The sequence below is a fragment of the Sinocyclocheilus anshuiensis genome, unplaced genomic scaffold (assembly GCF_001515605.1).
Source record: "Sinocyclocheilus anshuiensis isolate Anshui unplaced genomic scaffold, SAMN03320099.WGS_v1.1 scaffold487, whole genome shotgun sequence".
In the NCBI taxonomy this organism is placed as follows: domain Eukaryota; kingdom Metazoa; phylum Chordata; class Actinopteri; order Cypriniformes; family Cyprinidae; genus Sinocyclocheilus; species Sinocyclocheilus anshuiensis.
Genome location: NW_015548240.1, coordinates 1,038,118 through 1,065,235, shown reverse-complemented (window position 1 = coordinate 1,065,235; position 27,118 = coordinate 1,038,118). Strand labels below are relative to the sequence as shown.

Below are 27,118 nucleotides of genomic sequence, written 5' to 3'. Positions count from 1 at the left end.
CTGTTATTTTGGACATGGTTAGGTGGAAGTGACGCAGGGTGAGGAGGGTGGAGCTGCGGCATGTGTGTTTGGCTGGTTACAGCTGAATGGAAACGGATACATGGAGCGCTCGTATAGAAATAAGATGCATGACAGCAAGCCAGTCTGCTTAAAAGAAGTCATCATTATCCTAGAGAGTTCAGAAACGACATGAGTGATGACAGTGAGCGTCTTTCAACAAGACTGTATTATGGTTTTGACATTTATAGTGGTTTTATAATTTACTTCTCTTACCATCTCAGAAGCTCATCACTGTTTGGAATATTTTTGTTCATGACTGTCTCTAATATAATCGAAGTGGAGGAGCCACATTTGGGGGATTGTAATATGAAAAAAGAAGCAACCACATTTTTAGGGTTTGTGCCGCAAAAAGATATTGTTTACAACGAACTTTTGCCTTACAAGGACAAACTAGACGAAGAGTCCAATGAATTTTTGGCACAGATCAAAGGAAACCTCGGCAGAGCCGTCCAACTTCGAGAGATATGGCCAGGTGTCTTGTTTTGGACGAGGAAACTTTCCACGTAAGTATTGAAGAGGCATTAACTCATCAAACATTATACAGAACTCATCCGGATAGCTTCGTCTGCCAATTTTGGGGTTGTTCCTAGAATGTCTATGATTGTTAATCATGAATACATTCCCTTAATCCTAATATCATAAACAGGAAATGTGATGTTCCTAGGCAGCTCTATTTAGAGTCACAGGAACGCCGAATGACCCCTTCGTATTTAAGAGGATAAAGCAGACTACGGTAAAAATATCTCCAGTGCGTTTTAAATAGAGCGCTAATGGAGAGTGCGCGCTGACTGGTGTTGCGCATGCGTAGTCACTAATTTAGTTTCACTTGCGTCATTCAAACAAATCCAGTTGGAACGCTTTAAAGAGTACGTGTGTATTTTTACCGCGTATAAAATCCCTATTACCTCGAGGTTTTTTTTTTTTTTTTTTAAGATTAACCCAATGTTGATATATACAAGTTGGCAACATTATATTTTGATACAAATTTTGACTGAGATCGAGTTATTGGTTTGAGTCTTCATTGCAGTGAACGTAAGCAATTGACTGGTGTTTAACAAGCCAAATATTTTGTCAGCGATTGCAAAATTACTTGGTTATGTTTTCGCCCCTCAATGCTATTTTAAGAGCACAACAAGCACAAACAGTCACTGATGTCAGACTACGTGTGACTATGAGATGCAATACTCATCTGTAAACAGTAAACATACACGGAAAAAATGTCTTCAATGTTATCCAAGACGTTTGCGTAAACCAAGACATCCTCACTAAATGTATTAATGAATGCTCGTGTTGTACCTCTTCAGATTGTCTGTTTGTTTTGTTTTTTCTATGCCCAGAATGCAAGCTATGACCATGTTTGGAGATGTCCCAGTGTTTGTGTTGGGACTTGTCTCTGTGTGCCCTTGGGTGTTTAGGACATGACTTCCTTTATCACTGCCATTCCAGTGAATATCCCAACAAAACCCTCTTGGCAAGCCATTGGCATTGCCAGCCCAAGCACGGAACTATGGTATCCAGGTCTGACCTAAATTATTTGATTGTGCCAGGTCAGCCTTAGTCAACTTCCTTTTCATTGGAAAGCAAGCTTTGACAGCTTGACCTAAATCTTCTAATTAAAGTGATTTACTTGGGTATCACATGTTGCTTTTATGTCTTCACCTTGCAACTGAAAACACATCCAAATGGAAATCCTTTGTAGGGCCATTTAAATTTGTTCTTCTTTTTCTCTGTTTTATTCATAGATGCACATTGTTGATGCCATGATCTAACATAACTGCACTAATCAGACAGAAAGGATTGATTTGGAAGTTCAGGGTCTGAACTATAATACTGTCAGTTCTAAAATTGGCAACTGCCAATATATTTCATACCATACAACTCGCCATCCTAACTGTTAATATCAGATGGAGACACAATATAGTTTAAATAATGTTTTAAAACATTTTAATACTAAAAAAAACACTGAGTTCTTGTCCTTCAGATATATGCGACTGTATGGAAGGAAGTTCAGCAAAGAGGACCATGTGCACTTTGTCAAGCTGCTGTATGAGCTGGTCACCATCCCCAAACTGGAGATCAGTATGATGCAGTGCTTCGCCCGTCTCCTCATCACCCTGCTTAAGTAAGATGGACTTCCTACATGCCCTCCATTTAGTCCCATGATGATGACATCAACACTGGAAGCACAAAGATGATGTCACTAGTGTAGGGTATTTCTGTAGTAGTTTGCAAACTCTTTAGCCCTGCCAAAAAGATTAAAAAATATATATGTGTGTGTGTATTTGTTTGTTTGTATACATATTATTTTATTTATATGTTTGTGAAATTTTGACAGATGACTAGAGGCTTAGAAGTCCCTAACAAATATACAAAATCATACACTGAAGCTAGTCATTTTAGATAGTTTCTAGAAAAAGTAACTTGCATTGCAGATTAATAATGATATATACATTAATATTATAATATCATTGTACCATTATTTTAGTTTTTTGGTCAAGTGTTTTCTGCATTAACTGTAATTAACTGTTGTTTTTTTTAGGAGAATCTAGTCTACAATTAAGATAATACAATAATTAAAATATAAAAATTTGTTTATGTAGCCATGTAATAATTGGTTCTTCACATCACAGCAATGCAGTTATGACTGCACATTATCTCTTTCGTATTGCTAATTTGTAATCGCAGAGTGACAGAACAGCTCATGATTTGAATATCCACCCACACCTATGACAAAAACAAACCATGTGAAGTAAATCATCTCATTTAAATGAATTTGTCTTACAGGAAGAAGGAGCTGCTTTCAAGAGAGGACTTAGAATTGCCATGGCGACCACTTTATGAGTTGCAGGACAGGATCCTGTACTCAAAGACCGAGCACCTCGGCCTGAACTGGTTTCCCAGGTACATCCATATCCCATCAGAAACATTATTAAAAAGTGGATTTTTCTCAACAATATTTTAAAAATACATTTAAAAAAAACACTGTTTCTAAAGCGATCCATTTTGCATATCTACTCAATAAAACAGGTAATAAATCATATAGTTACCCTCATAACTTCCATCCCAGCTTCTTATTTTGAAGACTGTCACTCCTAATTCTGGGAATCTGCACACATCTTAGAACTGGTGCTGATGTTGAGAATAGTACACAGGAAGTGCTGAGTGAGCCTGTCTTTTTTCTCCTCTCATGTTCAGTTCTCTGCGGCCACGCTCTTCCTCTAAGCACATAATTGTTAAACTTGCTCAGAGGTGGTAAGGACCATGTTACTCTGTTAATATTTTAAAGTGCACTCAATAATTTTTAAATGTTTCACTGGATTTTATTTGTCTCAGTGGTGTTTGACTTTATTTGACTTTAATTTGTTGCTGTGGATGCATGATATTTTGGTTTATTAGGCACTGCTGATGCACAACAGCAATGTCCGTTTGCCTATTTGTTCCTTGTTGATTATCAATTTATTTTCTCAATCTCATACTATACTCATCAAAGAAACTGATGTTCTTTGGTTTAATAAAAATTTATTTCATTAGATGATTAGGTGATTTTTGAGCTGTTGGCATATTTGACCTTTTGAAATTGTAGTTTCTGTTGAAATACTCCTTGTGCAAAAATGGATCCTTGTCTAACTTTGCTGTTAATTTTATGTCTTTGGTATACTTTTAGGTATTTTCTATCCTGTATTACTTAAATAATAGACAATACCAAACATTAAAAAATGTTAAGTAACTAGATTTTAGATCGTAACTAGCCAAAGCTGCTGCTTTTTAAAAAAAAATTGTAACCGCATAATGCTGACCATTTATGTAATTTAGAGGTTCTGAAATCTGTGTAAGGAAATAATAATAATGATAAAATACAATTAATATTATATGTAGATTTGATATAAAACATAATATTAAAAATGTAAAATTATTTTAAAATATTAATATAATTTAAAATGACAACGTGCACTTTTACCCAATAAGATGCATGTCACATTGCACAGAAAAAAGTACTGACACCCCGACACAGGCTGTTGGACTCACATTTTGAAAACCAATGTTGTGCTGCTCTCACACCATTCAATAACCCTCTGTTGCTCTCAATTGTAATGCCCCAGCAAACACCCTGTATTGTACATTGTTTCTGAGTGTTGAGTGTTCCATGCTCATTAATACAGATATTTGATACTCCAGTATCCTTCTTGGCTCCTGCTACACAGTCAGTCCCCACTGAGGGATTCTTTCCTCTGTATGAGTGCAGAGGTGACAGATAACTTTGGCCCGTTTCAAAACAAAAGTAGTCACCCTGTCTGGGTGTCACATATCTGCAGTTTTTTTGGTGACACAGGCTTGTTTACATTTGTTTAGCTGTGTGGTTTATATGATGCATGTGTTTGATGGATTTCATGCAAGTGATGAATGTGATTTGGTGTTTTGGAATTGAAGATCATAATTTCATTTCTATTTTAGATGCACAGGATAAGGGGGTTGATAAAACTTTAAAAGAGCTGCACTGACCAGCTTTTCAGCAGCATATAGGTCATAGATGGACCATCAGCCCCCAATATGTTCACAAGTTCACATCACAGCTGTGTTCAAATAAAATAAACCCCAAAAAAACTGTTTCCCAAAGGTTCCACTACCACTGGCTTCATCACTGCCTGTTTGGGTTTATAACATGATGCATGAGCGGGTCTAACAACATTAGTGTGTTCGTCTTGTTCATTGTAGAATTGTTTGCATGGAATTAGAATGTGCTGTTGTATCCAGTGTTGGTCACTTTCAAGTTTCTCTTCCATTTACAGCTCAGTGGAAGCAGTTCTGAAGGCTTTAATCAAGAACTGCAGACCGTAAGTACTTAGTTGCATATCTTCTTTTCCTTATTCCTGACATACACTACTAATCAAAGGTTTAAGGTCAATAAAATATTTTTAAACATTAATATTTTATTTTGCAATGATGTAGTAAATTGATCGCAAGTGACAGTAAAGAATTAAAACATGTCAAATGTCAAAAAAAACAAACGTAAATTTATAGATTTCATTACATATGTGAGTATGCTTTGTGCAAGGGTTGTCTGCTTTATTTTTCAAGCAGGTTAATCAAAGTTACACTATCAGTAAAAAGTTTGGACACACTTGACTAAATATGTATATTTTTAATTATCTTTAAAAAATCTTAAATGTTTAAAATTAGCTTTGTGGATGAGTGGGAGTTTTTGATTACTACTACTTATATTTGACAGGTAGTGTACATATAAACTGTGCCCTAATAGTTCCTCAGTTTGTGCCTAGGCTGTTAATCCTGTTTAATGCTCTTTTAATGTGGCTTTGTGGGAGTTTCCTGACTCTGCTAGGATCAGTGCTGTCCCTTTTTCAGCAGGAGGTCAACAAGGACATCATATCCATACAATTGGGATAAAACTGTTTAATAATGATCTTTTTATGACATTTTAACTGAAATAGAGAGAGAAAATGTATGCTTTCCTTGTTTCCACTTAAACACAGAAGAGACTCTATGGAAGTTATTTAGGGTGAGGTGAAGCTGCATGTTCAAAGTTCCTCTCAGCTCATCTACAGTAGGATTACAGAAAAGGTTATCATGTCAATGGTCAGAGAAGTCCATGCCTTCAGTTTGTACAGACAACGCACTGTTTGCAGGATGCTCATGGACAGGACAGTAAATGGTCGATAGGAAGTGCCGCATGATGTATGTCAGGATTCCTGATGTGGCTTAGACCGGCAGACTGTAATCCTTTAACTAAAGCACTTTAACTAGTTATCCAGTTAATAAGAGTTTACTTGTACTGCATACAGTTTACCATGACATTTAATTGGCAGACCACAAAGTTTTAGTGTTGTCATATCTGTGCATAATGCTTGAGGTCAGATATCAGCAACAGCGCTTCACAAAATCATTCTCTGTGTGTCTTTGTATGAATGCGTGCAGATATTTCCCAGAATCAGCCACACAGGAGATGCTTGAAGAGTGGAGGCCTCTGATGTGCCCATTTGACGTAACCATGCAGAAGGCGATGGGATATTTTGAGCTCTTCCTGCCCACCACTCTCCCTCCAGAGCTGCATGATAAGGGCTTTAAGTGAGCACTGCCTGAAATTTACGACACACTTTCAGTCTGCTTTCACTTGCACAATCCATCCTATTAGTCTGGAAATTGGAGTCAATAGAATTTTTCATGTTTCCGAAAGAGAAGTCGCATGTGTTCACCAAAGCTGCATTTGTTTGATCACAAATAGACTAAAAACAGTAATGTCAATGTTTTCCATTTTAATATATTTTAAAATGTAATTTATTTCTTTGATGTCAGAGCTGAATTTCAAACCATTTTCAGCATTCATTTCTTTTAATAAGGTCATACTGACCACAAGCTTCAAATGGTGGCGCATTTAACCTGAAATGCAGAATGCATCATGTCAGATATATGGAACAACCATGATATGTTATTTTTTAAATGAAATATAATTTGAAAGTCATTCATACAAATTAGAATAACTAGATAATGGAAAATTGCCATATTTTACATAACTGTAACACATCTGATGCAAATCATATTTTTTTCTAGAGCTTTTATGTGGTGCATGTTCCATGAAGTATTTTGTTTTGTGTGTTTCTGCAGACTTTGGTTTGATGAGTTGATAAGCCTGTGGGTGTCGGTGCAGAACCTTCCAAGCTGGGAAGTGGTAAGTATACAGGTACATCTCAAAAAATTAGAATATCATGAAAAAGGTCAATATTTTTTGTCACTCATTTCAGAAAGTGAAACCCATATATTATATAGATTCATTACACATAGAGTGAAATATTTCAAGCCTTTATTTCTTGAAATTTTGATGATTATGGCTTACAGATAATGAAAACCCAAAATTCAGTGTCTCAGAAAATTAGAATATTGTGAAAAAGTTCAATATTGGAAAGTCATGGTGTCACACCCTAATCAGCTAATTACCTCAAAACACCTGCAAAGGTTCCAACAATGCAGATGACCTGAAGGCCGCTATCAAAGCAACCTGGGCTTCCATTACACCTGAGCAGTGCCACAGGCTGATTGCCTCCATGCCACGCCGCATTGATGCAGTAATTCATGCAAAAGGAGGCCCTTTTAAGTATTGAGTGCATAGAAATGAACATACTTTTCAGAAGCCTGACATTTCTTTTATTCGTTTAAAATATCCTTTTTTTTAATTGATCTTATGTAATATTCTAATTTTCTGAGACACTGAATTTTGGGTTTTCATTATCTGTAAGCCATAATCATCAAAATTTCAAGAAATAAAGGCTTGAAATATTTCACTCTATGTGTAATGAATCTATATAATATATGGGTTTCACTTTCTGAAATGAGTGACAAAAAATATTGAACTTTTTCATGATATTCTAATTTTTTGAGATGTACCTGTAGTTGCCTCACTATCGAATTTTAACTCACTTCAGTAATCCATTACATTAGAATTAACCTGATTTTGTCTGTTCCAGAATCTTGTCAGCCTTTTTGCACGACTGGCAAATGACAACATTGGTTACATAGATTGGGACCCTTATATACCGAAGGTGAGATATTTAGATATTACTGCCACCGTATAGAGACATTGCTCCAAAACTTCTGTTTTCAGTAATAAGTTTCTTGTTTAAATGATTTTCCTTGGCTGTTTTGTACACACAATAAGCCATTCAATCCAGAGCTGGTTCAGTATTGCTGGTTATACAGCTTGTATTCTGTCTCCGTTTTCAGATCTTCACTAGGATCTTAAGGAGTCTTAATCTTCCTGTAGGATCCAGTCAGATGCTGGTTTCCAGATATCTGACAAATGCCTATGACATCAGTCATGTGGTCATCTGGATTTCTGCTTTGCTGGTAAAATGAAGCACATATGCTTTTAATTGCTATTGAAATGCCATCAAGTTATCAAAACCATCAGGATGTAATGCATTTACTTTATATTTAATAATGTATTTTAGGGAGGGCCCAGCAAGCAGACCCAGACCCAGCTCAGTGGCCTTTTCAACAGTATCGCCTCGTTTTTCCACCCTTCTAACCATGGCCGCTGGCTGGTGAGTTACTGGTGGAAATTTCTGATTCCAAAATTTAGTAGAAATAAATATTATATAAAATGCTAAATAATATATAAAGCATAAATCATATATCATTTATAAAGATTAACAAATAAGTTATTGTATTAAAATAAGCCATTTAATTAACAAAAAAATGAAAAAAACGCTAAATGAACAAGGCCTTTAGGCTGCTAATCTGTCTCCCAGAATGCTTTTTAAGAGCTTGCAGCTGTGTCCGTTTGAAACGCACTGCTGCTATCAACAATGCATGCCATTCTTTTTCTAGAAACATCTCCTCATAGACCACAGGACAGTTTATCTTTCCAGCGATGCATGTTTGCTTTGACTGAGAGAGGCATCTAGTTCTCAGTTTCAAATGTCACAGTAAACCCTGTAAAAGCTTTGTCCTTTTATTGTCACTACATTGTTGCGATATTACTTTGTCTTTCCCTTTGAGCTGTTGATGAGATGTGCATTCTGTGGAACATCTGATTTGTTTTCAGAAGCTTACAGAAAGTATTCTTCCTTTGATGCAAATGAATTGTATGGTTTGCGGTGAGCATCATAGGGTACAAAACGTTTTATTGCAGGAAAGAATATGTCAGCATGCTCACTCAATGAGATGGGAATCAGAAGTCGAAGTTAATATTCATCCCTTTGATCAAATGGCAGCTGTAGTGCAATTTTGAAATTAAAAGCTCAGTAGAACTAACATTACATTTAATCCATGTTTGCTTTATTTATTTGGGCTTCAATGACACATTTGTCTAAATAAATCTCATAATTACAGACCCGTTATGGTCAGAGCTCCATTTCAAGTCCATTTCCCCCTTTTCTCCCTAATGATTCCTTCTCCTCTTCATTGCACTATCTAATAATGGGAAAACTCAAATAATGTAAAAATATTATATTTTATTTTAATTTCTTTATTTATAAAAATGTTTTGTGTTGCTCCATCCATCCATCCCTAGATGAAACTCATGAAGCTCGTTCAGCGATTACCTGCCAGTGTTGTGAAACGTCTGCATCGAGAACGTTACCGGATGCCAACGTGGCTAACTCCTGTTCCCGAGAGCCACCTTCTCAGTGAGCAGGACATCACAGACTTTGTGGAAAGTATGAAGCAGCCCATCCTGCTGGTGATGTTTAGCAAAACTGGCAGCCTGGATGCTGCCCAGGCCCTGCAAAACCTTGCCCTGCTCAGACCTGATCTAGTCATTCCTCCAGTGCTGGAGAAGTAAGTGTGTGTGTGTGTGTTTGTTTATGTACAATCTAATATATTTTGAGTGAACAGTTATAAGAGTACAATAATTTCATAGATGTTTTGTAGAATTCAGCTTGTTAACAAACCCTTGGTAGTTTAGAAATGAGACCGTAAATTGATGATGGGCTTGACATTATCACATAAAAGCATTTTCGGGACTCGTTTCTCCTGTTCTTCATCTCATTTAAGGACATATCCTGCCATGGAGACCCTCACTGAGCCTCACCAGCTGACCGCCACTCTAAGCTGTATGATCGGTGTGGCGCGGAGCCTGGTGGCCGGGGGCCAGAGGTTTCCAGAGGGCCCCACACACATGCTGCCTCTCCTCATGAGGGCTCTGCCTGGGGTTGACCCCAATGACTTCAGCAAGTGCATGGTGAGACAATATATATATAAATTGTAAGTTAAAATTTAAAAATTATACAGCAATTAAGTGTTAAGTGTTTTTTTTACAGATAACATTCCAATTTTTAGCGACTTTTGTTACTCTTGTGCCATTGGTGGACTGTTCAGCTGCTGTTCAGACAAGAAATGACCTCACACAGGTGAAACATCCTCCTGTCATTAGGATCTTTTTACTTGTCATAATTCATGTGCAATTTTCTCATTCTATGTTTTTGTGCAGGTGGAAAAAGTGTTGTGTTCAGCCTCAGCAGAGTTTGAGGACTTTGTTCTTCAGTTTATTGATAGGTACAGAACTGTCTCTGAATACTGTACATGTGTATTTCTTTCTGTATCCTCATTCTCCCTCTCGTGTTTGTGTATTTAGGTGTTTTGCACTGATTGACACGAGTACACTGGAACAAACCCGGGAGGAGATGGAGACAGAGAAAATGACTCATCTGGAGAGTCTGGTGGAGCTGGGCCTGTCCTCCACATTCAGCACTATCCTCACGCAATGCTCTATGGAAATATTCCAGGTCATTATAAACACACTCTCTGTACCCATGGAGTTAAACCTAGTCATAACATATACTACCGCTCAAAAGTTTGGGGTCGGTAAGATTTTCTTAAATGTTTTTCTCACCAAATCTCTTATGCTAACCAAAGCTGTATTTTTTCTATGATGAAAAATACAGTAAAAACGGTAATATTGTGAAATATTATTTATTTAATTGTTTAATTTATTCTCTGTGATGGCAAAACTGAGTTTTCAGCAGCATTACTCCAGTCTGCAGTGTCACATGATCCATGATACATCTTTTTCTAGTCACTTTGGTGAATGGAAAGTTTAACAAAAACAGCATTTATTTGAAATGGAAATCGTTTTTAACATTCTAAATGTCTCCATTGTCACTTTTGATCAAAGTAATGCATCCTTGCTGAATAAAAGTAATGATTTCTTTCAAAAATGAAAATCTTACAGACCCTAAACTTTTGAACGGAAGTGTATTTCCATAGTGCTTTAACTATGTGATGATATTTGAACATATTTCCTTTATTTTTATAGGTGGCTCTGGAAAAAGTCTTTAACTTTGCCACTACAAACATTTTTGAGACTCACGTGGCTGGACGGATGGTGGCGAACATGTGCCGAGCTGCAACCAAGGTCAGTGTCCTGAGCTCAACTCATTGACTCCCACAGCTGATAGTGTTTCTCAAAACGTTTGGCTGACCAGTTTAAATTATTATTCTCCTTTTAGTGTCACCCGGCAGAGGCTCTGAAACTCTTTTTGCCCCACTGCTGTAATGCCATATTACAAATCTCAGCCTGTAAGTTCCACCTGCATGTAATGTGTCAATGGTAGTATATGTATTGCTACATGTGTTGTGAGTTTCCTGTTAACATACCATGTGTTCTCAGATGAAGAGGAATTAAATGAAGAGGAGCTGGATAAAGAGCTGATGTGGAACCTCCAGCTGTTGTCGGAGGTCAGCACTGGATTCTACAACGTGTAGATATCTAGCTAGCTTGCTCTAGAAATGTGTTTCTGGAAATCAATATCTTTGGAAATGCAAAAATCGTAATCTAGCGATCTATAAGTGAAAATATCTATCTAGAAATATAGAACTTTTGAAATGTATATCTACAAATCAAACTCTAGAAATATAGAAATGTAAATGTAGAACTGTGGAATTTCAGCTTTACACATGTATATTTTTGGGGGTTTATAAAGAATTTGTAATGTTTTTAAAAGAGTTCCCCTATGCTCATCAAGCCTACATTTATTTGATTAAAAATAGAGTAAAACAGTAAAGTAATTTATTTCTGTGATTGCAAAGATGAATTTTTTAGCAACTCTTAAGTCTTTAGTGTCACATGATCCTTCAGAAATCATTATAATATGCTGAGTTTGTGCTCAGGAAACATTTATTTTTATTATCAATGTTAAAAACAGTTGTGCTGCTTGATAATTTTGTGAAACCCAAAAAAAAAAAAAAAGTTTTTTCAGGATCGCTTTAAAAATTATTTTTGGCCCCAAACTTTTGAGTGGTAGTATATACCTGTAATTGAAGAAATAAAAGTTTATAAAACAAAAAAAGATATTTAGAACTCTTGAAATCTAAAACTTGACTTTAGAATCTATAACTACAAATCTATTTCTAACTGGAATCCTGTTACTATAAACGTATCTAGATATTTATAAAATAACAGTCCTTGTGTCTCTGGCTGTAGGTGACCCGTGTGGATGGTGATCAACTGTTACTCTACAGGTCTCAGCTGGTGCAGATTCTTCAGTTAACTCTGCACCTGAAATGTAAGCAGGGCTACAATCTGGCCTGTAAGCTGCTCTATCACATCCTGCGCTCCATGTCCCTCATCTATCCCAGAGAGTACTGCAGCATGCCCGGAGGGGTCCAGCAGCACACTGACACATACCTTCCAATTAAGGTCAGCCTCAAGTGGAAAATGAGTTGCCCGATTTTGCCACTAACCCTCTCATAGTGACACGGCTCAGCTCTGCTTAAAATAAATCTGAAATATGATGCCATAATCCTGAAGAATCCACAGAGTTTCCAAGAGTCCATTTGAAAATAATTGTTAACATACAGTACAGTACAGAGCTGTCTGATGTGAAAAGCCTAACTTTGACCAGTTAGTTTTGTACTTAAATCAGTTAGATGAGAAATGCCTGTGTTCAGGTGAAATTACGACTTTGGTATCTTGGTAAATCTAAACTCGGAGATATCGTTGAGATTTCTTCTGAAACTCTGGAGATGATTGGAGATGATTTTTCTCTGGAGAAAAAAAATTGAGAACCATATTTAAGCAAAAATAAAAAACTCCACTACTCCCAATTTAAATGAATTTCTATGGGTTAATTGTTTCTATTACAAAGTGACAAATGTTGTATTTTAGGGTTGATATTAATTAGTGGATATAAATTAGTAAATACTAATATTATATGAAAATTATAATATAATATGATCAGTGTTAAAGTATAGTAATAAAAAATGTACAAACAAGTCTGAAAATATAATTTAAAAATTCCAAAATGTTTAAATTCACAACAGCAGTGTGAATGGGAAGTTCCCACTAGGATATTTGTGCTTGCTCCTGTGACTGGGCTTTACTTTTATTTTATCCCATCAAATGTCTCTGAAGAGGAAGAGATGAGATGATTGAGTAAATGAATGGATTAGTGGAGCTCCGTCACCGTCTCTAGCACTGGTTAACCTGAGCACCTTTTCTTAGAGAAACAGACGTCACTCTTCCTCTCTGACTGACGTATTGTTACATGGTTCATTTGAACTTGACTCCTCCTCAGCATTCTCAGAAAATCTAAACTACTCCCCTCTTTTTCTAAATTTATGAAAACAAATCCATGAAACTTATTTGTAATGTTTTTTTCTTAAGGTCTTAAAGAAAAGTGGATCAAGAAAAGATAAGGATGATTTTAGACATTACACCAGTTATCATCAGTATACTTAATTGCACAAAACATTGGTCACTATTGCCTTTTTTTTTTTTGTTATGTTTTTGTTGGAGAAAAAAAAAACCTAAGTTATTGAGGCTGATGTTGCACTAGTTGTCTCTGTCTCCTCTCTGGATCAGGACTGGGGTCGGCCTGGAGACCTGTTGAACCTGGGCATCCAGTGGCACATGCCCAGCACAGAAGAGAAAGAGTTTGTTTTTTACTTGCTGGATCTGTTGTTAAAACCTGAACTCCAGCATCTGCAGAAACACACACAGGGAGAACAGGACATCAGCAGGTCAGCCACAGGATACGGTAACATGTTATCTGTTTGAACTCATTCGTACCCCCACAGTCCCATCAGTACGTTCCCCTTCATCAACATCAAACCAGAAATGTGTTCATACTATACTGAATTTTTTTTTAAAAAGGGACTGAATGTGTTTGTGTTTATAACAAAAGATTAATTGTGATTTATTTAATACTTTATATTTTTCATATTTTTATTTAAGTTTCAGTTTCATATGAGCAAAATTCCAAATGTTTTTAAATATCTCCGGCCCCTGTGGTACACGTTCATGTATCACTGATTTAGAGATAAATCAGACACTATGATTTAAGATTGATTTAAGCTCTTTAGAGATCTTTTTGTTTCTTTCATAGATGGACAAATTTTAATTAATGCATTAATACAAAAAAGTACATTCCAGAAAAAGAGATGAGAGAAAGATTAATTTGCTAATGAGTTTTGTGTCTCTTTAGGGATGATGTTCTACAGAGTCTGTCCATTGTTCATAACTGCCTTCTGGGAGCAAGCAGCCTTCTGCCTCTACTGAATGGAGAACCTGTGCCGGAGAAGTGAGTGTGACACACACGCACAATATAGTGCAGTTACATAAAGCACTTTATTTTAAACATATTAATTTAGTAATATTGTAACCTTGCAATGCCTCTCACTTCAGGATAAAGAGTATTATTCAGCTATGCGAGACAAACGTTTACACTGGAGTAGACTATGGTGAGTGAGCATTTCCTTCTTGTGTTTAAAACCAGTGCTGGAGCTATACTGATTAATGAATTAGTTGCTTGCTTATTATTGATTATGTGGCAGACCTGTCTAGAGAGAACTACAGAGAGGACATCTGTAAGGTGATTAGACCTCTACTACGTAAGTTACTCTAACATACTGAGTCCTGTTCTAGATTTAAACTTTAAATTTTAATACAACAGATTTTTTTTTAACATCTGTTGATCTGTCTCTCAACTCTATGATGTTTATCCATACAGACCACACTCTAGAGCACTCAGAGGATGACATCAAATCCCTCTTCTCAATTATAAAGGTGAACTGCAACACTGTCAGGTTTTTGTCTGTCAGGTTTATGTGCACGTGATATTTACAGTATTGTATTGGTGATAAGCAGGTGGTATGACAGATGAATGGTGTTTTTTTTTTTATAGATCATCAACGACCTGCTCCACTTTAAAGGCTCACACAAACATGAGTTTGACTCACGTTGGAAAAGTTTCAGTCTCATTAAGAAGTCCATGGAGAACAAGGTTAGACACACATTTAATATCTGTTACCAATCTCTTTATTTGACATGTAGTTGACTGACACTCTCTCTTCTTCTCTCCAGCTTCATGGCAGTAAACAGCACATTAGAGCTCTACTCATAGACAGAGTCATGTTGCAACATGAGGTAACTCATAAGAATTATTATAATAATAATTATATTTTATAGAGCATTTGGGTGAATCTCACAAAACCTGTCAGACATATTTTATTTTTTATTTTATTGATTTATTTATTACGGCATTCTAATAATATGTCTATGGAAGCCCGTTTCCACCACTGAATAAAAAAGGTAATTGCGACTTTATATCTCACAATTCTGACTTTTTTTCTCATAATTGCATGATATAAACTCGCAATTGCGAGTTAAAAAGTCATAATTGTGAGATATAAACTCGCAATTCTGAGAAATAAAGTCAGAATTGTGTGATATAAACTCACAATTGCGAGACATAAAGTCGCAATTCTGAGAACATATCAGCCTTTCCCCCCCCCCCCTCAAAATTGACTTTGACTCGCAATTGAGTTTATTGGCTATCACGCAATTCTGACTTTATAACTCGCAATTGCGTGTTATAAAGTCAGAATTGCGAGTTAAATTCTGAGAAAAAAAGTCAGAATTGCAAGATATAAACTCGCAATTGCGAGAAAAAAGTCAGAATTGCGAGTTTTTATCTCGCAATTCTGACTTTATATCTCGCAATTCTGACTTTCTAACTCGCAATTGCGAGGTTATAGCTCACAATTCTGTGAAAAAAAGTCAGAATTGTGAGATAAAAAGTCGCAATAACCTTTTTTTTTTTTTTTTTTATTCAGTGGAAACGGGCTTCCATATATATCCTATAATAAATTGCGTAAAGAAAATTAAGACTGTGTGGAATGTGTCATGAAAGCTATTGAAAAAATATTTCTCTAAAATTAGTTTGATTTTAGGGTAAAATTATTGACCTGAACAGGTTTTCATGAGATGGGTTAGGGTTAGGGATCATAATCATAAAACGAGAATGCATATTTTGGGGCTCTTCGGCATGTTTTGTTATGATTACAGTCGTTTTGAGTGTGTTTTGTGCCTGTGTGTTTCAGTTAAGAAATCTGACCAAGGAGGGATGTTGCTACAGGAGTGTTCATCAGGACTTGATAAATGACCTGCTTAGACTGTCCACTAGCAGGTACAGTCAGGTATGACAAGGCCTTATACACAAACATACATATGTATTTACACACAAAAGCAATGAATACATCATTAACAGTCCATATTTTACCTCAGGTGAGGAGTAAAGCTCAGAACGTGCTGTTCACAGCACTGGGAACCTACAGCTTATGCTGCAGAGACGTCATCCCTGCGGTGCTGGAGTATCTGGACCCAGACCGCACTGACGTCACCCAGCAGCAATTCAAAGTAGGTCTTACACAGTTCGGGATAAATATACACTGAAAGAAACTAAGAATCTTTCTCTTTCTATTGATCATTCTGACGTATGACAAGCTTTTGAAAATTGAGTAGGATCATATGTTGTCTATGTCTTTTTTACTCTTCTCCAGGGTGCCTTGTACTGTCTGTTAGGGAACCACTCTGGGATCTGTCTTGCTAACCTGCAGTACTGGGACTGCATTGCTCTCACATGGCCTGCCATTTTGCATTCTGGTATGAGCCCCTCAATGTCTCTAGAGAAGTCTTCAGTCGTCCGGCTCTTTGATGATCTGGCTGACAAAATCCACCGCCAGTACGAGACCATCGGAATTGACTTTTCTGTGAGTTCAGCAAATAGTAGCCTAAATGAGGGAGAAACATCAACTAAACATCAGAAAAAATGACACACTTCAGCTTTAAGTAAACCGAAAGCCTTCGTTCATAATTTAAAGTATTAACATGATAATATAAAGTGAAAATGATTTTTGCTAATGTGTTTGTTGACATCGCACACCAGCGTCATCTTTTTCTTTCTATGCTAACTGCAGCAATAACAAAAATAAAGGTATTTGTATTGTGATATTTGTGTTTACACTGTTCTTTTTTGTTTCATATTCAGATCCCGGAGAGCTGTGTGGAGGTTGCTCTAAAAATGATGAAATCCAGTAACCCAGAACCGACTCCATGTGCCGCCTCTGAACAGGAGGAACTGGAGGGAAGAAAGAGACAGGAACAGAAAAACAAAGACTCAGTGCAGTAAGTAAATACAAAAAAAAACTACATACAAATATGCTTTCCAATTTATATCCCATTAAGCAGTGGATATACACAAAAATGTAGGTTTTTTTTATTTTTATCAATCCTAACAGGAAGTATGAGAAGCTAGTGGTGGATCTTTTGGACAGCCTTTACGACCGAAACTTGTATGTCTACTCATTGTGTCGGGTTAGACTGCACAGCAAATGTCTGGATGGTAAAGTAATGGAACTTCATTGGTCATATGCTTGTTTATTTGGCAGGCTCTGGAAGTTTGAGCAGATAGCTATCGGCTTCCTCTCTCTGATGCTGAGAGATGACCACCCCTTGCCTTCCTCTGCAGTCCTCTTTTTCGTTGAGAGCCTGAACCACGACTCGCTCTTAGTTCGCAATGTGTGTTTGTGTGTGCATTCTGTCACAATTATACCTATAAACATATGTGTGTAAGGAAAGCTACACAAAAAGACACTTCATTCTGGCGTCTGCTATTTATTTTTCAGGGTGCGATATCAGCAGTGAGTGGCATTCTAAAGCAGCTCAAGAGACCTCACAAGAAAGTGGCAGTGAATCCCTACGACATATCTGAGCTCAAAACCTCGCTGCAGTCATGTGAGAACACTAACTGTACAGTAATAAATGACTATATGGTCTCAGTAAATAGACACATATCAAAGAATGTCTGAGATTTGTGTTATATTTCTTCCTGTTCTTCATGTAGGTGGTGGTAAAGCTCTAAGCTCTCTGCTGGCGGGAGACAGGCCTGATAACCAGTGGCTGCGGTATGACAGCAGCAGGTTGCCATGCTCCCAGCAGGACTGGAATGAATGCTGCTTCATTGAGAAAACCCACTGGGGCTATTCTATATGGCCACGGTACACATTCTTACAGTGCTTAAAAACATGATTTGTGCACCATATTAAATGTCTTCTGAAGCCATACAATAGCTTTGTGTGAGGAATGCAAAGAAAATGACACAAGGAAAAGGAAGACCCTTTCAGTATTACAGAAGATGTCTTTTGAACTTTAAATGCATCAAAGAAAACTGGACAAAATATATATCACTAAAATGTTAAGCAGCACAACTGTTCTCAACATTGATATTAACAAGAAATGATTATGTGTTATTAATAAGAAAGGATTGTGACACTGAAGACTAGAGTAACGGCTGCTGAAAATCAAACTTTTGGACAACAGTGTATATTTAGCATTTGATTGACAATCAATACAAAATTAGTTTTATTTCATGGTTATTTCTTTTTTTAGGAAACTGCTGCTCTATGCCCCTCTTGAGGAACAGCCCAAACAGGGCAAAACAAGAGAAGAGATGAATGAGGTACGCAAATATTCAAACCAAATGACATCTAAACCCAACCACTTCAGAACAACTTGTACCACCACATTTCAGTTTTTTTATTTCAGTCGTTTTTATTTTGTTCATGCCTGTTTTCTGTGTTGTAGAGTGAACAGATCATATACGATCATTTCTCAGACCAGCAGTTCATAGATCAGTTCATCCAGTATTTGTCTCTGGAGGACAGAAAGGGGAAAGATAAATTCAGCCCACGACGATTTTGCCTCTTTAAGGTGAGAGTCTTTAGATGTGCCTCTGCAGTCTGTTTCTCAAATCCATTAAAATGTTGATTATAGACTGTAGAAGTTTATGATCCAGGTCTTCAGGCTTGTTTAAACCAGTTTGACAACCAGTTCCATGTCTGACACCCAGTCAATTAGCCAAAAATCAACAAAAATGGACTGCATCATAAACATCGTCTTGTGTTGTCAAAGGGTCTTTTTCGGAACTTTGATGATGCCTTCCTGCCTCTGCTGAAGCCTCATATGGAGCGTCTGGTTGCAGATTCCCATGAGAGCACCCAGCGCTGTGTGGCGGAGATCATCTCTGGACTCATCAGGGGTTCCAAACACTGGAGCTACAGCAAGGTATTAGCACACATGCATAAAATATAGGTGCAGTACAACAAAGTTAAGAGGATTTGAGTCCTCAACATCACTGTTACACACCATTTGGTGCAGAATGATGTGTTCAATTTGGAGCGTCTGGTTGCAGATTCCCATGAGAGCACCCAGCGCTGTGTGGCGGAGATCATCTCTGGACTCATCAGGGGTTCCAAACACTGGAGCTACAGCAAGGTATTAGCACACATGCATAAAATATAGGTGCAGTACAACAAAGTTAAGAGGATTTGAGTCCTCAACATCACTGTTACACACCATTTGGTGCAGAATGTATGTGTTTGTTACAGGTGGAAAAACTGTGGGCTCTGCTGTGTCCACTCCTCCGTAAAGCTCTTTCCAATATCACCATTGAGACGTATGCGGACTGGGGCACCTGTATCGCCACTGCCTGCGTAAGGACACCTTTGTCACTCTTTTTAGAGCACAAACTCATCTTTTAGTAAGCTGTAGATCTGTATGCCTCATATTGTTAAGTTTTTGCACAAATATTTTAAAGAAAAAACATATACTGTTATATACATATGCCGTGTGGATTAAATTTAAATCTCATATTCTTATAATGACTGAAATCTGAGGGAAAATCAGTTAATATACATTAACATTCAAGAGATTGGGGTTAGTGAATGTTTAAGTTAAAAATCAATACTGAAGTCACAGTAAAGGCATTTGTAATGTCACAAAATATTTTTATTTCAAATAAATGCTACTCTTTAGAGCTTTCTATTCATCAAAGAATCCTGAAAATGTTTCTTGAGCACCAAATCGGCGGCATATTAGAATAATTTCTGTAGGATCGTGTGACACTGGAGACTGGTGTATTGACTGCTGAAAAATTAGCTTTACCATCACATGAATATATATTTTACCATATGTAGATTAAAATAACTGTTTTCTATTTGAAATTAAAATAATATTTACCAGTATTAATGTTTTTGCTGTATTTTTGATCAAATAAATGCAGCCTTGGTGAGCATAAGAGATGTCTTTCAAAAGCATTTGAAAAAATCTTACAGACCAAAAACTCTTAAACGGTACATTCTATTAGAACAGTATATTCTTTAATATTATCCCAAAAATATTCCTTGTGTACAAATATATGTGTTGTACAGGAGAGCCGAGACCCACGAAAGCTGCACTGGCTGTTTGAGATGCTGATGGAATCTCCGGTCACAGGAGAAGGAGGCTCATTTGTGGATGCTTGGTATTACATCACTACCACACACTTCCTCTTTTGAAAGCTGAATGTACTGAATGGATTAAAAAGGGGAAATGCTGAATGTGACTTCTTTATATTTCATGTCTAAGTTTGGATTTCAATTGGATGCAATGTCATCTCTCTTTTTCAGCCGTCTGTATGTGCTGCAGGGAGGTCTTGCTCAGCAGGAATGGAGAGTTCCAGAGTTGCTTCACAGGTTACTACAGTACCTAGAACCCAAACTCACTCAGGTCTACAAGAATGTACGCGAACGCATCGGCAGGTATGTACTTGAATGAAAAAATCAAGTCAACATTATATGTATTTTCTTCACCTTCAGTCTTTTCAAAGTCATTGTTTGCTTTGGTCTCAGCAACTGCCATTCATTCTTTCTCTCTTCTCGTCCTGTCTCTCAGTGTGCTCACCTACATCTTCATGATCGACGTGAACCTGCCACACACTCAGCCCACCACATCCCCGCGCAACGCAGAGTTCACAGAGCGTGTGCTGGCCAGGCTCAAGCCTTTAACGGAGGGCGAGGAGGAGATCCAGAACCACGTGGTAGAGGAGAACACAGAGGGAGATCAAGACGAGAGGACACAAGCCATCAAATTACTCAAAACTGGTGTGTATTTTGTGTGTGAATGTGAATGTTTGAGTGTGCAGAAGTGGTATTTTAAAAATATTTTTGTATTTGTGATAGTGTTGAAGTGGTTGATGACCAGTGCTGGACGCTCCTTCTCTTCTGTGGTCCCAGAACAGCTTCGTCTCCTCCCTCTACTCTTTAAAGTGAGTCCCAATTTTGTCTGTAATTTAGTTAACTGTCTACAAGTCTTGTATTTTGAAGTCTGTCTCTATCTCTCTTTCTAGATTGCTCCTGTGGAGAATGACGACAGCTATGATGAGATGAAGAGAGATGCTAAGACATGTCTGTCTCTCATGTCCCAGGGACTGCTGTACTCAGAACAGATCCCACAAGTCCTCAGTGCACTTGAGGAGGTGACTTTCCAATGCCAATAATGCACACACACACAGACACTAAATATGCTTTTAGTGTGAGTTATGTATGAATGCCAGGGTTTAATGTGTAATCTGACCAGCAGATGGTGCTGTTTGTTACAGATTTCGAGGAGCAGCTCATGGCACGCACGTTACACCGTTCTCACCTACCTGCAGATCATGGTTTTCTACAATCTTTTCACCTTCCTCAGCGATGCCAAGGCCGTCAGTGACGTGAGAGCACTAGTACTGAGCCTGCTGGAGGATGAACAACTTGAGGTGTGTGAATAAACTGCACACTGATATATGCACATGTATAAAGGTTTGTTTCGCAGTTTCTGAGGACCAGGGGTGTCTCTGGCTCTTTATTTCTATGGGGCACAACCAATCATCTGCCATGCCTAATATGAGAGTACAGACTTGCCTAGTAATTTTATACTGAGTATTATGAATTATTTGTGTTCTTCAATCAAATAAAATTCAAAAATTAAATGGATGAACTTTATGAACAGCATTTTAACTATGACAGCCAATCAGCAGAGCATTGGAATAAAATGAATCACTAACTCACCAATGAAGACTTCATTCATCTTAATAGCATAGTGAGAGAGTGGGCATTTTTTTGGCAGTTGGAATACTTTTCAAAGTTTCTCTCATATGAAGCAAAGCATTTTAACCATGTTAACATGCACAAAAAATGTGAGATAAATTGGCATTGCACATTTGTACTTATTTAAAATGGTTTATATATTAATTTTATTAGAATTTATAATTTAATTACATTTTTACCCTATTTTTACCCTAACTTTACATTTACCTCTCAACCTACCTATTTATTTATTCATCATTCATTCATTAATTCATTCGTTCATACATTTTTTTTTTTAATCATTTCACTAGTGTGGACCTTTTAAAATGTGCTACTCTACCTTTTACATTTAAAAGTGACAGCAAAATATTTATAATGTTACAAAAGATTTCTATTTCAAATAAATGCTGTTCTTTTGAACTTTATATTCATCAGAGAATCATAAAAAATCCATCAAAGTTTGTACAAAATTATTAAGCATGGAATAATGGAAATTCAGCTTTGCCATCACATTAACAACTTACATTTTAAAAATATTAAAGGGATAGTTCACCTTCAGTTGGTCCCTATTGACTTGCATAGTGGGGTTTTTTCCAAACTATGGAAATTAAGTTTCTGTAGTTAATGTATTTTTGGAAGAAAAATGTATATATTCCACATAGTTAGCCCTTATTATGCATAACATAAATGCACAGGCCATATTCACATATAATGATTTCACTCTCATAATGTGTGCAGGTATTTGCATGTTTAAGACATTTTTCACTTTAATTAAGCCTGATTACTGTTCAAGATTATATATCTTCAGTATATCTAAATTCATGCGTGTGTTTTAGTATAATCGCTAAGGTTAAATGTGTCGAAAGCCAATTACGTAAGCCTCCGTGGTGAAAGAGTCTCTTTCTCCATTCTGTCTTTTCAATGATGTAGCGCTCCCTTGTTTTCCTTTACTCTCTCTCTCTCTCTCTCTCTCTCTCACTCTCACACACATGCTCTTTATCGTTCGATCCCTCTTACTGTTACCATAGCAACTCCTAGCTGCAGCAATATTCTGTTTCCATGGTGATAGATGTTCACATTTTCAGAGAGAAGAGGACTGCAAACAGAGAGAAAAGAGGCTAAAGGGGGAAAAGAATAGGGTTATGCGTGGAAGAAAACTACACCCTTTAATTCAGCCTATTAAATAAAAACACTCTGGATTCCATGATGCATACGATACGACCCTCTGTGATGTGATACAGACATTCGGTTGATTAGTACTAGCCAATCAGGACGTGACAGTGACTGTTTCAAGGTTAAAGATCAGAGCGCACAGGCCAAGATCACAAGAGTTTGACGCTACAAAACAATAGCCATCGTTTCTTTGTCAGCACAAATGCGTGTCCTAAACTCTCATAGACATGCACAGAGAATTGCTATTGCTGAGTCAGCTTTTATGGCTGTCTGTGTATTTTTAATATCTCTGGATTTTTTGCCTAATTACACAGGGCTTCTTTGAGACCGGTTTACGGTGGCCCAGTAGTGCACAACACGGCAAAATTAGCACAACCCAACGAAAACAAGTCGCAACACAACGAAATTGTCACAACACAATGGAAACAAGCCGCAACACAACAAAATTAGCATAACGCAATGGAAACAAGCTGAAACCTAATGGAATTAGAACAATGCAATGGAAACAAGCCGCAACACAGCAAAATTAGCACAACACAATGAAATTAGTCCTGTGTTGTGTTTTGGAGATTTTGTTGTGTTATGCACTACTGGGCCACCATACCTGTTAGATGACTAGTTGTTCACACTAGTTGTTTAGCACATTAATGGTAATGAGCTCTAAATTTGCTTATTCGCCCATTTCAACCTGACTGGAGTCCTGCTCTGGAACATGGTGTTTTGTTCTGTGATGCAGATTGCACCGTTCTATGTTACATAAATTTCCAACACTTCTTGTATTCTTCTTCTTTAAAGAAAAGTTGTGACACAAAAGACCCCGTCTGTCCCTGCTCTGCACTTCCCACGCGTTAGATAACTGAAAAGAGAAACCGTCTGAACCTTTGGCCACAAGATATTAGCCTGAACTGTAACAATCTTCTGTAATGATCTTTCTTTCCTTCTCTCTCTCTGTCTGTCTTTCTTCATGTTTTTAGGTGAGGGAGATGGCCGCCACCACTTTAAGTGGATTCCTGCAGTGTAATTTTCTCAGCATTGACGAACCCATGCAGGCCCATTTTGAGGCCCTGAGCAAAACCCGTCTGCCCAAGCGCAAGAGGAGAGAGCTGGGCTCAGTGGTGGACACGATCCCTTCTGCTGGTAATGATCACACAGACATATATACAGTACATACACTTAAGTCTGGGGTCAGCAATTTTTTATGCTTTTGAATGCAGTCTCTTACACAGCCAAGGTTGATCAAAAATACAGTAAAAACAGTAATATTGTAAAATATATTTACAATTTAAAATAATTGTTTTGTATTTGAATATATTTTAAAATATTTATTTCTGTGATGGCAATGCTAAATATTCAGGAGCCATTACTCCAGTCTTCATTGTCACGTAATCCTTCAGAAATCATCAGGAATACTCAGGAAACATTTGATTAATATTTGAATGCTTTTAATTCTAAAGTTTAAATTATTTAAGTAGAGATATTATAGAATTTGAGCTGATATTATAGAAATTGAGCAACTGTTGTTCAGTATATAGTATATGTAATCCAGTACTGGATATTTAATTGTGCATGCTAATTTTTCCTACGTTTTACATTTAAATTACTTTTGTAGTCTAATGCTTAAAGTTAATCTTGAAAACACTGTTAAATTTAATTTTTAGCCAATCTTAAAATGAATAAAAAATTTTCATACCTTTCAATGTTATGCTTCAAATTAATTTTAGTTATATATATATATATATATATATACACACACACACACACATACGTTTTTCATTTTACATCATGACTTTGGTCAAATAGATTTCAGATGTTAATTGTTGTCTCATGCTTTTATAAATGATTTTATATCTAGGGTGAATTCAGGTAAACTTTGGCTGTTTTAGTCACTCGGATGAATTTACCTGTGTTCACTTTAGATATATTTATATACCTTAAATAACTCTACTTGAATCTTTAATTTTTCCTGTGTGTGTAGACCTGGTGCGGCGGCATGCAGGTGTATTGGGTCTGAGTGCCTGCATCCTGTCCAGCCCGTATGATGTGCCCACCTGGATGCCCCAGATCCTCGTGGACCTGAGTGCCCACCTCAACGACACACAGCCTATAGAGGTACAGCTCTTTCTCCTTTCCTGCTGTTAGCTGTGGAGAGAATGGGGGTTGATTGGGAATGATCAGTTGATTGCAGTCTGCAGGGGGCCAGGGATTGACTGAGCAAAGATTAAATGTTTAAACATTTCTGGAAGTTGAACATGACTCATGCAACTGCATTTGGAAGAAAATGTATGGATGGCAAAGGCAGACCAGCAACTGCAATACTGAGAATACTAGCTAAACCGAGAGCCTGTTACTATAAATGAGTGACTCACAAGATTGTTTATATAAATAAATATTTGTTGTTTCTCTAGATGACTGTGAAGAAAACCCTGTCGGATTTCCGTCGCACACATCATGATAACTGGCAGGAACACCAGCAGAAGTTCACAGATGACCAGCTGCTGGTGCTCACAGATCTGCTGGTCTCCCCCTGTTACTACGCTTAGGTCTGTTATAAACACACACACAGGCTCTCTTCCAAAACCTAGTGAGATGATTTGCTTTCTGCTGCCTACATAGACGGTGCCTTCTAAGGCAGCATCCTGATTGAAATGAAATGACCGATTTGGAACGATTTATATACTGTACGCAGCAACTCTGTACATCATAAAAATAGTAATACTATGGTACAATACTACACAATACATACTGTAACACGCATATTGGGTAAAACAGTTGATTTTTATTTTTATTTAACATCTTTTTTAGACTTATTTCATCATTAAATCATTTTTTTGGGGTCATTTCATCCACCTTGATGAATTTTGATACCGTATATGATATGATACAAGTTTTCTTATTCGTGTTTTATCTTCAGACTCTTGTTATGATCTGTTTTTCAGAATTATGTCACTGTCTGGTGAAGGGAAAAGGCAAAGCTAACTGAACTGAATTTTTGTTTGCTCTGAATGTCTGGGATTGTTTGTAGAGGACAGAAAATTAAAACGCAGTTTATGTAGCAATAGATGCAATCATCTAGTTATGAGATAACTAGGATATTTTACTAAACTTTTTTTTAATTATTATTTTTGAATACACTTAATATTTAAGGGGAACTTTATTGCAGGTATCGCTGACCTGCATCTATAATGTTCTTGTATAGTTTTCAGTTTCCGCTTGTTTGAGTGCAGTATGGATTGTTATAACCCAATATAAAGCAGTTTTCTGCACTGCTTGCACTGCATTTATTGTAATACTAGCATTTTACAATTTTAGCAGTAATCTGTTTGAAATGTGTACACATGAAATGTTGGTAAATGTTACATATGTGTATGAGGTAAAGGTACCCATTTCTTTTCTTTTTTCTTTTTCTTTTTTTTTATAGTAGCACTGTACATTTCCTACTGCCTCATAGAGACAGTGTGCATTTTGAACAGTTATGTAAGCCTACATAAATGAAAGAGTGCAAGAATATATCATTTGGTGATGCTATTCTTCAGTTGTCATGCCAATACAGCTGAACTAAACTAAAAAATTCAGTATAATCACAATGGATGGTGTTACAAAATAGTAGTCCATGAGATTTTAAACTCCTCCCTCCTTCACTTCACGCATCTTTTTCTCTATTAGTATTTTTGCAGTCAATAAATGTTTATTATTTATTAATTTATTCAATTGAAAATTTTAGTTGACCTTTGCATTTAGTTTAGTGTTTGCAGTTTTTGCTTTAAGCCAGGTGTTCTCATATCCTGGTGTCAGAAGCTTTTTAAAGGAACGGTCAGCAAATGCGGAGACAGTGTCATTGAGACTTGCAGTTAGCAAGCATTGCTGAACCTGTCAGTAGCAACAATTGTAGACCATATATTAATGCAGTGGTTTGTTGGCAAGCTTAACATTTTAAATATAATTCACACCGTGTCAAAATCATGTCATAAGCCAATGTGTAGTTCAACTTTGTTTGGTAAACTAGAAGACAGTAATGCTGTAATGCTATGCTAATGCTTGACTGATTGATTACTTTTTTCTTGATATTCCTTTTACAAATATTTGACAAAAGTCAAGGGATGTTTGTAATAAAGTGTGACAAAGTATGCAGGTAAAGTCTTTTTTGTGCTTCTCCCATGTTGCTACCGACATATAGCAATTAGTTTGATGTAATATAAATGTTAAATATACATTT

At 36.9% G+C, this 27,118-nt stretch overlaps 1 protein-coding gene across 6 annotated transcripts; it reads left to right on the top strand.

The window, feature by feature from the left end:
* LOC107654976 (proteasome activator complex subunit 4A) lies at positions 1–27,118 on the top strand. Of its 6 annotated transcripts, none has more exons than XM_016442340.1 (49): positions 1–563; positions 2,042–2,182; positions 2,845–2,961; positions 3,256–3,312; positions 4,848–4,892; positions 5,992–6,141; positions 6,679–6,742; positions 7,536–7,610; positions 7,792–7,914; positions 8,019–8,111; positions 9,083–9,348; positions 9,565–9,751; positions 9,831–9,920; positions 10,001–10,065; positions 10,145–10,295; positions 10,826–10,924; positions 11,019–11,088; positions 11,180–11,247; positions 11,993–12,208; positions 13,373–13,530; positions 13,995–14,090; positions 14,195–14,250; positions 14,344–14,400; positions 14,520–14,575; positions 14,694–14,792; positions 14,873–14,935; positions 15,892–15,987; positions 16,076–16,207; positions 16,351–16,560; positions 16,839–16,975; positions 17,089–17,142; positions 17,239–17,368; positions 17,476–17,584; positions 17,694–17,847; positions 18,239–18,308; positions 18,434–18,559; positions 18,761–18,823; positions 19,034–19,123; positions 19,237–19,341; positions 20,059–20,150; positions 20,296–20,427; positions 20,561–20,769; positions 20,848–20,933; positions 21,015–21,143; positions 21,267–21,422; positions 23,880–24,042; positions 24,881–25,014; positions 25,311–25,445; positions 25,842–27,118. In XM_016442340.1, the coding sequence occupies exons 1-48, from the start codon at positions 190–192 to the stop codon at positions 25,443–25,445; spliced, it is 5,748 nt and encodes a 1,915-aa protein (XP_016297826.1). In that variant the 5' UTR covers positions 1–189; the 3' UTR covers positions 25,842–27,118. The 6 variants fall into 6 exon arrangements, with proteins under 6 accessions (XP_016297826.1, XP_016297825.1, XP_016297827.1 ...); XM_016442343.1 differs by lacking the exon at positions 19,034–19,123 and adding an exon at positions 1,398–1,607 and having other exon boundaries at positions 499–563; positions 18,761–18,913; XM_016442339.1 differs by lacking the exon at positions 19,034–19,123 and having other exon boundaries at positions 18,761–18,913.